Source organism: Myodes glareolus, chromosome 2, assembly GCF_982192425.1.
Source record: "Myodes glareolus chromosome 2, mMyoGla1.1, whole genome shotgun sequence".
In the NCBI taxonomy this organism is placed as follows: Eukaryota; Metazoa; Chordata; class Mammalia; order Rodentia; family Cricetidae; genus Myodes; species Myodes glareolus.
The window spans coordinates 26,651,769-26,665,396 of NC_142027.1; the positions used below are offsets into that span (position 1 = coordinate 26,651,769).

The 13,628-nt window shown below is 34.5% G+C and overlaps 1 protein-coding gene across 16 annotated transcripts in view; it reads left to right on the top strand.

Moving 5' to 3' along the window:
• Window positions 1–13,628, top strand: part of Robo2 (roundabout guidance receptor 2) — a 1,551,815-nt gene that overhangs the window by 1,453,742 nt on the left and 84,445 nt on the right. For all 16 annotated transcript variants that reach the window (XM_048422498.3, XM_085685684.2, XM_085685682.2 and 13 more), the window contains 4 exons: window positions 687–811; window positions 4,327–4,498; window positions 7,801–8,006; window positions 13,204–13,285. In XM_048422498.3, coding sequence (XP_048278455.1) covers window positions 687–811; window positions 4,327–4,498; window positions 7,801–8,006; window positions 13,204–13,285 — 585 coding nt within the window. The remainder of the gene's footprint in view (window positions 1–686; window positions 812–4,326; window positions 4,499–7,800; window positions 8,007–13,203; window positions 13,286–13,628) is intronic.

Consider the following 13,628-nt stretch of genomic DNA (forward strand, 5'->3'; position numbering starts at 1 on the left):
TTCATCTCTAACTTTATAGTGCCCAGTAGGAGAACATATCTTTGCCTGACTACTGCTTCCTGAACTAAGGTTAATCATCATCATCAACAACAACAATACCTGTTTCAGTGCACGTGTTTCTATTACTAGTTACCTTTGTATGTAATCTCCATCTCTCAAGTAGCTCAGTGCTACCTGCCAAGCCTTGATTGTTAAAGTGCTTGATGAGAATCAGGATCACATTTTAGACCTCCTAGTTATTTCAATGTCTCAGAAATATCCCCAAAACATTATAAACTTGTGTGTGCTTTACTTTGGCTTTTGAGGAAGGAGATAGTTGTTTAAGATGCTGACCCTTTTTCATCTTGACCCATTCACAATGCAGATCTAAACTGGAAAGTACAATTTTTTTTCTCTTGAGAATGTTAGAATCATGAGGAGACTATTTTTCTAAGCAAGTGTTTATGACGTAGGATGTTAATACATAGTATTTAGAGTGTGTCTGCTAATAACCTCACTTCTTTCCTCACGTTTTAGAGTGTGCTCTTTCTTTTCCTTTGTGTTGATAGAAATCCATGAAAGTAAGTAAAGACGTAGAACCTTGCTCCAGCTCTGAATCACCCACCGAGGACCAGATTTTCTCTTTGATATCTTTTTCATTGTTGTTGAAGGTTGGTATTTACACTTTCTTTCCTTTCAAATTCTAGCTCCTCCACAGTTTGTGGTTAGGCCAAGAGATCAGATTGTTGCTCAGGGCCGGACAGTGACATTCCCCTGTGAAACAAAAGGAAACCCACAGCCAGCTGTTTTTTGGCAGAAAGAAGGCAGCCAGGTGAGTGGGGGCATAACTGCTTTTGTGACATCTCTGGACCTCGCCTCTCTCTGACCCTCAGAGCTTCCCTCATCTCCTCTGCTATCAATGCTCACTGTATTTTATTTCTAGAAAAGAATGATTCTAAAATAACTGGATGTCAACTGATACAACACAGCATTCTTTATTTGCCAGTGTTATTTGTAATACCCTGCATATAACACAAAATAGAAATAAAATTGTTTGAGTTCCAACCTACACGGATATTTAACATTTCTGATGGCAAAGGTCATGTTGCCTTGTTTCATTCAGTCGCATGTTATGATTAATTGTATCAAATACGAAGTGCCTAGAACAAACAGTCCTTGTCACATAAGAAATGTAATGACTTCTTGAAAATTCAATATTAATTGTCACTGAATCCACTTTCAACCCCCCTCCAAATGTTTGAATAATATAAAAAAGATCGTAAACTTAAGCACACTTCCATTTAAAGGTGGAAGAACTCTTTCCTTCCTTTTTCCCCTTCTGCACAGGAAACAACACATTTTAGAGAGGAAACAGTTATCTTGTTTTTGCTGTGATCCTGCTGAGCAAAAACATCTATCACTGTCTTTCTGAAAACTCATCTGGATACATTATTCATCTCAAGTAACATTTGGATTGACTGTAGAGAAGGGTTTAGTTTCTTGCTTGATACAATACAAATTTTCACCTTGATGTAGATGAGAAATTAAGAAATTTAGTCTGCGAACTTGTCTGCACATTCCTTTTGAAATGAGCTGTGTGTTCGTTCTGATGGTGCTATAAATAACTCAACAAGGCACGTACTTCTTAAAAAGAAGCATTCAGTGCTTTTTCTCAGCATGTTCACTTGCCACTCCAACTTCTGAAAGAAATTGGGGGAGAGGGTAATGGAAACTATCTAAACGCCTGCAGTTGATATTGAAACGCTTTCTGAAAACTACACAGGATGAATTTCCCCTCAGGAGTTCATTTCGGTTTAATTTTTATTTTAGTTCACTAATTCTGAAATAAAAAAGTTTACTTCAGATTGAATTATAAAGCATGTTAAAAGAAACGTGTCCTTTTGCTAATAAGAGATATAAGTTAAAATAATTTCACACACCTACAAATCTCATCCCTAATATAGCTCTAACACAAGTCAAAATGTACGCTGGTATTCTGGTCCAATGGACAGAAAGTATTTAACACAATCATCAGTGACTTTGAAAAGTAATTGTCAAGAGAATTTAAGTATTCCTCCTGTATTGTTTAACAAAGTGAAATTTAGTTCTAGAGATATTGTTAATAATCTTACATAAAATTTCTCATTAGGTATGTTGATTTGTTTATAATATTAGATATAATTTTATTACTTTCACCAATATCTCTTCCATGGGAGTGGAAAAGAAAAGAGAATAAGTGATTAAGGATAAAGGTGAAATATTTGAACAAGCTGTAAATTTCCATCCAATTAATTGAGATTATCAAAATTCAATGAATTGAGACATATCAAAATATCTTCCTGCTTCCGGTATTCAATTTTTATAGTGATCTGTCCCTATCCATCAGTTGAAAGAGCCGCGAGCCAAGACTTAATGGTCCATATTCCTCAATATGTGCTGATAATGCCAATTAGTATTAATAAGATGCTCAAACACTTCCAGGGCTCTGCAGAGTTCCTGGGCTTAGCTTGCAATCCATTACTTTTGCCTGTGTCATACAACCTGGGAATACAGATGATGGATTCAACTCAATCAAATGCCACTTTCCTTGTCAACAAGTCATTTAGAAGGTAGAATGATATTACCCTGAAGAGGAAGAGATCCTAGGACAATTAGACCATCTGATGGATTAGTGCAATGTAAATTAGGATTCTAATGGCTAATTGTTGAAAAGTGCACATTGTATCGTTCTCAATTGCCCTTAAATTTTAGGCCCTCCTCTTGTAGATGGCCTATCTCTCTATTATATTTGGTTCCACAGGAGATTTAGTTTGTTCTTAAATTATGTTTCAAGTATATGAAAATGCCTGGCGCTGTGTAGTAAAATAACTTTGAGAAGAGGGCAACAACATTTTAAAATTATGTTGCTGATACACTGGCAAACATTGCTCCTTTTAGACAGCATTTAATAGCATGGTAATGTTTATGTAAAGTGGGCTTATAGTGTCACACTTGAATCTAATAAAGTGGACATCCATCATGTTGCAATAAAGAGAAGGGCTTCTAATTAAAGTAGGACATCATTTGCGGGATTAAAGTCATTTAGTGTAATTGAAAAGTGTTAATACCCCATTTTATCCTCTTCCACCGGCATTACTTCAAGGGTAAAAATATTTTAAGGTGAAAATGTGTCTTGTGCCTTTAATTGAATGTTATTACCTTCAGATTTCAACTTATTGAAATTGTTTAATTACAAACCTGGAAAATTAATTACTATATTGCAAACAGATCCCAGAGGGTTCTAATGTTCTTTTTGTAAGTAAATACAACATAAAAATTGATATGTCGTTATTTATAATGCAGCTAGAAACGCACCTCAGTATGATTTATTGTATCCACATGTTTTTCTTAATTGAACAACAGTAAAGCATCATGGGTCATCCAAATTAATGATCCTGTTCTCATGGAGGAACTTGGAGTTCTCGTGTTTGAGCTGTCTGAGGTGTGTGTCAGGCTTTAATGGAGAGGGCAGCAAACTGTTTTTAGAAGAAAGTAACACCGTGGAGGTCGTAGGGGATTCATGTGGCACTTTCTGGGCCATGCCATAGTCTCTATTATTATAAACAAGTTACTTCACCTTGCTTAAATTGTCTCATTTTTTCATAGCTCTTTTGGAAGCTGCTATGGCTTACAATGGAAAACTTAGGACAGAAATAGAAGCCACCCTTAATCAGTGTGCATTATACACTACTTAGCACTTGTCCTGACATATTCAAATTGGTCAGTAACAATGGTATTTGACATTGCTTGTCACTGTCCAGCTTATAAACTACCTCCCTACTTATCATTACAGTCAATATCCTTATGGTGCCTTGGAACTCGGACATCAGAATAGTACTTTGTCTGTTTATTTTGATTGTGAACACTAGATTTCAAAGCTGAAATATATAACTAGGAAACTTCAGGGAGTAAATAGTTGATATATGGTTATGTTAATGACCCTTATATGGTCAGTATCTTTCTGTGCTGAAAAATGATACTGTGAACTATAAAACTGCAAGAATTATGTCCAAATCCAAATTTAAATTTAAAAAGTACTGAATTTTAAGAAGCACAGATGATTGTTCCTCCAGCTAGATCATGCTGACTTTATAGCTCACAAGCTATGACTAGAACAATCTTTCCCAGTCAAACCCACTGAGGTACACACAATCATTTCAATACTTAATGTGTATTCAAATCTATAGGTTTTATTTTTCCAACCATATGCCCATAGTGGTTGTAGTTGTTATTAATGTGACTTTCCTTGGGGAGGGAGTAACACTGAAGAAACTGTGTTTTGTTTTGTCTTATTTTTTTTCCCCACAGAACCTGCTTTTCCCAAATCAACCTCAGCAACCCGCTAGCCGGTGTTCAGTGTCCCCCTCTGGGGACCTCACCATCACCGACATCCAGCGTTCAGATGCGGGGTACTACATCTGTCAGGCCTTGACGGTGGCAGGAAGCATTGTAGCTAGAGCGCAGTTGGAGGTCACCGATGGTGAGATTTATCACTTGAGTTTTCTCATGAGTATAATGCTTCTATTTAGATATACACACCAGGTTTGGGGAGATTTTTGAGTTGTCCAATCATTTGTATCAGTGCCTGTAGAATGCCTTTGCCTTAGTAAGTATATATCATTTACATAAGCAAAGCAGTAATTGTTAATAGTTTTTAACTCTCTCTGATTTTATACTACCCATCCTCCGCAAAAAGAGAATCTCAAACACAACTACTTAGACCATTAAAATTTGCAGCGGTGCATTATTTTAAATAAGTGATATGACTCATTGTGTTTACAAATGTAATCTGTATGTTTTAATTGAATGTTTTCCTAGTATGACTGCTACTAATAGCTATTAATACTTTTATTTGACTAGAATATAGGAAATATCATCTTTAAATTATATCAGTGGAACAGAAAGATTTTAGTTAGCTAATCACATTATGACATTCTTCCAACTTTAATTATACTCTCACTAAGTTAAATTAATTAAATACATCCTGACGTAGTGATGGATGCCAAAATTATTACTTTTTTTACTTGTGCATGTGTACTTTGGATTTTAATTTCTACCAAAAGTTTAAAAGGGTCTGATTTTCTCACCAATAGTTTACTTATTGCACTTGACAGCTTGGGGGATTTAGATAATGTGTCAGCTATGAACATGAATTTTTCCCCATCATTGGTGTCTTAAATTAACAATTATTCATTTTTGTTTTATTTTTTGTGAGTTTTTGCCTTATTTTTGGCTTTTCCCCTTGTCTTTAGGGTAGTTTCTGAGATACAGGCTTCATGATCTGCATACTCTCAAATTTTCTTACTAGTGAAACTCCAAATACACATGCAGATTAAAAAGCTATTTAAAATTAATGGAAAGACAATATCTTTTAATTTCTATCTATGGCAAGCTCAGTTTAACCTGTGCCAGAAATAGTGCATGGCTGGGCAGTACAGACAGACACTGTCTAGAGAGAGGCCGAGACTGTGGGCTGTACGTGCAGGAGCTGGACAGTTCAAGAGGAACTCTGATGAGCAAGTCTTCCCTAGATGGCAGTATCTTTGATCCTCCGGGCTTCCATAATTCTTTAGCAGAATAAAAGATAATGATTTTAAAGTTCTCATGTTTTCTACCACCAAAAATGTCTAGACACATGTTTGAAAAATAAGACATTTGGACCAAAGTATTCAATATATTCATGTTTTAAATATAGTAAGTATATTTATACCTTTAAGAGAGCATTAATTCGAAAAAAGTTCACTTCTTTGATTCTCCAACATTTTTACTCCAAATTAAAAACATTGTAATGACCACTCTATAAGTAGAGCCAATAGCATGTAAAAAGCCTGGAGAAATAAAATACATTTTCCACCTTATGTTGACAATAAATGTCACACTGTGGCCTTATCTGAATGTTTTACTAAGGATTTATAATGTGTAGTTAAAGAAGACCACAGAGTTCTTCACAGATCAGTGAAAATCCTAAATGTTCATTTAACCTTTGACTTCCGTGCCGTGGCAAGCTTGTGGTCATCTTCCGGACATAACAGCCCTGCCACCGAAATTCCTTCTGGCCAGGAGATTTTCAATTACCTCATTGATTGGAGTCATTCAAAAGGCAATGATCTACTTATTTAGGTAGTGCAACAAAGTGGGGGGGGATTCTAATTAGTTGACCTTTAGTTGTATCTGGTGATGTCAGAAATAGGACAATAAAAGCAGGTTATAAGGAATTACTGTGAATTCTACATCGCTATTTAACCTGAAACAGATAAGCCACAACATTTAAAATTTGATAAGCACATTTTACTCAGGTAATGAAGACACATTTTTCTTCCTTGGTTATAAAATTATTTATAATGTTTTATGACTTGAGTTTAACTTGAAAACCCATACGCCTTTCCATTAAGCTTCCATTTGTCCAGTTATTTTCAGATCTTTTACAATAACTATAATGCTATGCATCCTTATTCAATTAAATTATTTTATTTACTCCTAAATATAAGAAAAAATGGATAAAACAAGAGGTTGTAATTTGGGTTTGTGACAAGTAAATCATTGTGGTCTGATTTCTTGTAGGTTTTAAGTAATCGGAATTCTAGATACATGTTGCTCAGAAATCAGAGCATCCTCATATGTAGGGACCTATGACCTGATTTCATTTCAATTACATCTGTTTGGTCATTATCAAGTATTTGTATATATAATGCATTTAATATAATTTCAATAAAATGCACTGTATGCTTGTTCATACCTTGCATATATATATATATATACATAAACATGCATTATTACATGTACAATATAGAAAAATAAAGTATACAAACTTGTAAAAAACAAAAATATGTGTTGTCTATCCTACTATAGATATTTCTTTTCTAAAAGTTATTATTTTTAATTGACCATATCATACTGATTTTGTTATAATATGGTGAATTCTGAAAGAAACACAATATTAAACTAATTTTATTTTTCTACCATAATGTCAGACATTAAATTTTTTATATCATTTGAAATATTTCTCAAAATAATAAATAGTCTATTATAGGATGATGTTCCATAAACAAGAAAAGACACTATGCTAGAACTTTGTGAAATTATGCTGAATGTAAATACTAATTGTGTGAATTTAGTCATGCCCTACATTCCAGTTGACTAGTTTCTTCTTATTATCTGTATGTATCTACTCAATGACTCATTCAAATGACATGACTATAGTTTAAAGACTGAATGCATATTTGAATATAAATGTATTTGTATATAAATTACTTAAGTTTTAATGTTTTATCATACACATAACACAGCAGTCTATGTAAATATATCATTCAGCAGCTGCTGTGAATACTAATTTATATAATGCACATGTATTTATAACAAAAAGCAAAAATGATTAGCCTTACATGCAATAAGTCACATAGTTTTTTTAAAAAAATGTATGTATATGAACAATAAGTGAACAATTTGCGATTAACAGCTAGAACCTACCTATATTTTTAGTTTAATTTCAATGTGACTAAGCTCTTCAATACAATTTAATCTTCCTGAAATGTCAAAATTTATCCTCAAGTTATTTTAATTATAATGAAAGCACAGAAAGTTAAGAAAATAGTATGATCTTCATGCAGTATATCTAGATATGTGTTCAATGTATATGGGTGGAAATATAGATATTGAAAAAATTATGTGCATTATAAATAATTATAAACTGCTTTAGGTACTGACTATTATCATTAAGTGTCAAAATTTCATGACCGAGTGTCATAGAAGTCTAAATTTCCTGACTATGTGTTTACCTTTTAGTTTTGACAGATAGACCTCCACCCATAATCCTGCAAGGACCAATAAACCAAACACTTGCAGTAGATGGTACAGCATTACTGAAATGTAAAGCCACTGGAGACCCTCTTCCTGTCATTAGCTGGCTAAAGGAGGGCTTTACCTTTCTGGGTAGAGATCCAAGAGCAACGATCCAGGAACAAGGAACACTGCAGATTAAGAATTTACGGGTACGTAGGATTTGGCTTGTATTGTTTCACACTTATCAACAGCCTTGCTCTAAAGAAGACTTATAGAGTGTACTAAAACAAATTCTGACACCTCAGCATGATCACTGTACTTTTTATGATAGGTCTTGTTATTTCTTGTCTTAGCTGTGATTAATTGAAATTATAAGGAGGGTTCTCATTGTCCTTTCATTATTTACAATTTCACTTGTTCATCCATATGCATGTCCTCAGTGAAATTAAAGTTCTTATATATTACTGTAATTTTTTGTTGTGTATGTATGTTTGCATACATGCATATGTTCATTTGTACACTTAGAAGTTAAAGGACAACCTCATTTCTTCTTCAAAACACTTTCACCAGGGCATTCCATGAACAGAGTGTGGAGGACAGCCAGGGTTTCCCTTGGGACTTGAGCTCAGTTAGAGCAGAGCCCCGAACCTCACTCTTCTTGACATCCTCAGTGTTGGGCTCACAGACACACAGCGCCATTTCTAGGTTTCTAAGTGGATTTGGGGATCCAACTCGCGTATTCCTGCCTACAAAGCAAGCACAGACTCAGCTCTCTTCCCAATATTGGGATTACAAACCTTTCACAGAAAGTTTTGGAGAGTAGCAGAGAGCTGAAATCATTTGACAACAAGAGATGCTGCTAAATTTACTCTCAAAAATCAAGAAAGACTGTGAGGTTATAAGGATAAAATTGCTCAACAAATAATTTCATGAAAGAATGAGACTGTGTTCATATAAGGCATGTTTGGATAGTTGAACAAAGTCCTTAGTTTGTATTTAGGTTGTTACAATTTTCCCATTTACACCTGTAGATGAGACCAAGTCACAGGTGTTAACTGAATGTTCTTGAAAAACAATGGCCATGGCTCAAAGTGAGATAAGCTGGATTTACATCAAAGGTATTGATTCTGAATATTGTATTAATTGTCTTCTAATTTTGACACCATTTTGGGGAAAACTGTAGTTTAAAGCCTGACGCAATTATTTTCTCACAATTTCTGTTAAAATATTGAATTGAAAAATGGCATGACTTAGCTAGGACGGCTGCTACACATTTGTGGTGCTATGATTACCTGTTCATTAGGGTTAGCGGCTTGCCAGAAAATCAAGGGGAGATTGATTTACTTCTAAACAATGTGGTATGATTGTTGGTTGCCTCGAGTTTCTTGGGATGAATAGATGAACTATCTACCTTCTTTTGAGCATTGTCTGGTGATAGCCTCTAGACTATCTAGACTATCTGGGTTTTCCTAATATGTGTGCTTATATGCCTATGAGGATAGTCCACTGGAAAACTGCCAAAGAAAGTGGGCATCTCAGTTTAACGGCATCAAATCTTAGATACGGTATCTGTAACCTTCAGGTATGTTATTGACCAGAAACCACTCTCAAGGTCTCATCTCCTCATTAGTGAGGTGAAGGATTACATAAGAAGTGAAAACCTGGACGTTTTTATTCTAAGTGTTGTCTGTCTGCTCCCAGCACAGATCAGTCACTCAGCTATGTATGATAAAGTCACCCACACAGCCACAGTTAGCAGACATGGTAGCAGAGCATCATTTTAAAATAATCACTGGCCTGGTGATGGAATCCAGAAGTGAGATAGGAAATATGATACTATATAAAAATATTGGTAATGATTTAGTGGAAAGAACAGTTAGTAAAATGTGGTACTTGAGCAGAAAAGCTGAAAACCGAACAAAGGAAAACAAACCAACAGATAAACAAAAATATGACAGAGTCATCAGGTGAGATAACTCAGTGGGTGAAAATAACTGCCACCGTGTCAGATGACCTGAGTTCTGTCCCTAACACTCACATAAATAAAGGGGAGAGAGAACTGAGCTTCAAGCTTCCTGTCACCTCCCAACAAATGCCTTGACACACATATAACATATACATCGAATAGATAGATGATAGATACTAGGTAGATTCATAAATTATAGACATATAGCTCTTAAATGGATAGTAGGTAAATATATCGTAAACAGATGATAGATACATATCACATATGTATATGTATATGCATGTACATATGCACATGCATGCACACATTCATAGATACATAAATATATACATAGATACACAAATAGATGACATATATAGATGTGTAGATAATATATATATAGATGATTGATGGATAAGTAGGTAGACAGATAAATAGGTAGATAGATAGATAGATAGATAAATGATAGATGGACAGATAGATGAAAGGTAGATGGATAAAGGATAGTTAAATGGATGATACATAGATCATAATAGAGAGGTGATAGATAATAGAAAGACAGACAGACAGATAGATAGATAGATAATAGATAAATAAATAGATGGAATGAAGATAATACAAATTTGCTGAATCTTGAAATTTCGTGTTCAGAAGCCAGGGCTAAAGGTAAAATGCTTTGTTGCATATTTCCAAGTGAAGATGTTTCTTTTCTTAGGATGCAATATATTTACAATTATACATCTATATGGTAATTGATTAGTATACCACACATATATTTGCAAAACTTATAAACTTTAGTACATGCATGTATGATCTTAACTTTACTTAAGAAATTAATTATTCCTCCCTTATAATCTCTTTACCCCGCCCCACACATGCACACATACATAGACAAATTTAAATCTAGGTTCAATATATGAGAGAAAACATGGAGGAATTATCTGAGTCTGGCTTATTTTGCTTATTGTGATTATTTCCCTAATTTTGAAGAGGCTGTCATTTCTCCAGTGTATGTTTTTGACACATATATTTAAGATTAGGTGGCTGTAACTGTGTAGGTAAAAAATATTTCAAAGTTCTGTGAAAGGAAAATAAATTAACGTGGACTCTTTTTAATATGATTTAAAAAAATTCTTCTGAAATTAGCTAACTTTCTTTGAACAAAATTGAAGTTATTAAAAAATTCATAACAACTCTCCTTGCATAAACATTTTAACCTCATTCTGAGATAAAGGCAGACTTGGGTCATGAAGGTTAATGCTTTTTTACTGTATTGTTGCATTAAAGGACATGTGTGCATGGATAGTCAAGATCCATAGGAATGTTAGAGAGAAGTAATTAAAGGTAGATGCTTGATGATGTCAAGTAAGCTTTGACTCCTTGCACAGGTCTTTGAATAGTGTCTCTGAGAAGTCATCCCCAGGGGGCTTGTTTGTAGCTAACTGTCCAAGTAGAAAAGGGGTGACAGAGTGTGCTAACCTATTCATTTCTGCTAAAAGAAACTGGTCAAGGATGCAAGGATAAGGAGAGAAAGAAAGTAAAGCACTCTTGATCAGAAAACTCCTATCTAAAGTTAAAGCACAAAGAAAGAACACAGTGATGGTGATCATAGCAACACAAAAGTGAGACTCCGAAGCTATTTGGGCTTTGATCGGTGCCAGATTGAGCACATTGTTCTTTTTCTGTACAATGGATGCTGTTAAAGGAGGATTAAGACAGGCTTTACCACTTCACTGGTGTTGTCGAGAGGTTTCCTATAGGTCAAATCCTTTGTGTCTCATAATTTCTTTTTCAATGCATAAGGCAAGAGAACAAAATAGCATGATGGATGCTAAGTTCTCCTAGTCCAGCTAATTGGTATCTGAATCTGTATCTTTTGAGAAGTTGAATATTCCAACACTCATTAAAACCTACCTACCACAGCTAATGTCAGGCTCGTATCTCCACACAATGACAAGGGGATGCAGTTAAGATGCATTACCTACATCCTCTTCTTTTTACACAGAATAACAAGTGCTACATTTTAGTTCAACAGCTATAATAAAATGCAAATTCTTTTACACGTTCACAGTCCATATTCAAATGAACATCCCATTAAAATCCAACTTCAGCTCATTATATTTAGCTTGTGAGTGATGCTTCTTAAATTCAAAGATTCCTAATGACTATAATGCACTTGCAGCCACATTTGGAAAGAATGGCTTATTCTACGATGGCTATTCCCATCATCCCTGCAAGATAGAAGACAATTTTGCAGAAATAATATAGAAAAGAGTGACAAGCTAGAGCAATTTCAAATGACAGTTAAATGCATAATGACATTAAAATCAATTAAAATGGTAACGTGACAGTAACTTCATATACGAATGATTTATCTGAGAATCAATGACTCTTTGAGTTATAGATTAATTTTGAACCTAAAAGTGTGATATTCTGTAATCTACTACATATCACGAACAGACTCGTGCTCATCATGGAACTTAAATTCTGCATCTTTTGCTTGCTTTAACCTGTTCTTTGTCTGTTGCTTGCATCTACTTTCCCTACTCCACCAACCCATTGACAGTAAATGTTGGTACCATAAGCTCCCAGACCCCAAACACCAGGAGGATTGATGTGTTTTATGTTCATTGATATTCAGGAATTCTTTTGATAAGATTTTCTTTTTCTCTTTTTCTTATTTTTTTTACTTTTACTTTTGTAAAAGACAGTTTTTGATCATGCTTTCAATAATTTTAAAAGGCCTTAGCCATTCTTCAATAAGAAACAAAGACATTTTAAATGATCAGTGAATTTGGATGTTTTACTCAGCATTTGATTATGTTTTCTGATTATATTTATTTCAAAGTGGCAAGGCTCCATGAGAATTTTCATTTTAGTTTTTTGTTTTGAGATTTTACCACTTTGTTCTCGGGTACTACATTGACGGTATTTTCTTATAAGTAGAGAATGCATTCCTTAAGTGAAAGAAGATATTACTATAAAAGATATTTGGCTTCTTGGAGTGAATATCTCATTATCTTTTTAGTACTAGATACTTTTATCCATTAAAATATATTTTCTCTGAAAAAGAAAAGCCAGAATTGCATACATGAAGCATTGCATTCCTCTAGAATTCTTCATGAATTCTAAGTTGGCTGATTAAAAACTAGCACTGATACAAAAAAATCCCAAATAACATTAAGTTAAAAGGCACATATTACAGTGAAGCAGGGAAATTTAAATAAACTTTATCAGACAAATTATATTTAGTTTCATAAATACCATTTTGAAAAATATTTAATCAATGTTGTTACAAAAGGTTTAATGCCTTTAAATGCCAAACACTTGCTTTAATGCTAAACACACAAACGCACACACACACACACAATTTTTGTACATATACGCATTTGACTCTCATGCCTGATCAAGACTGAGTGATTACAAGTTGATCACAATTAAATTCTCTTTCCATGTGCTAGATTTCTGATACGGGCACTTATACTTGTGTGGCTACAAGTTCAAGTGGGGAGACCTCCTGGAGTGCCGTGCTGGATGTAACAGGTGAGTTCTTAGTGAGAGTCAGATTTAAATTGCCATGTAATGCTGGATCAAGATTTTATATGCATTGGGAAAAAATCTAGCTTGTCACATTCAACGTCATTTTTTTTATTGTTTGATTTTATTGAGCTATACATTTTCTCTGCTCCCCCCTTTCTCTCCCCTCCCCTTCAACCCTCTCCCATGGTCCCCATGCTCCCAATTTACTCAGATCTTGTCTTTTTCTACTTCCCACAACGTCAATTTTGTAGTCGAACATTAGGTGGAACATAGCATGGCACCTGGGGAACTCTATGCATTTGTAACTCATGACCTTGTTGCTTGATTTCTTCTGAAATGCAAGTGA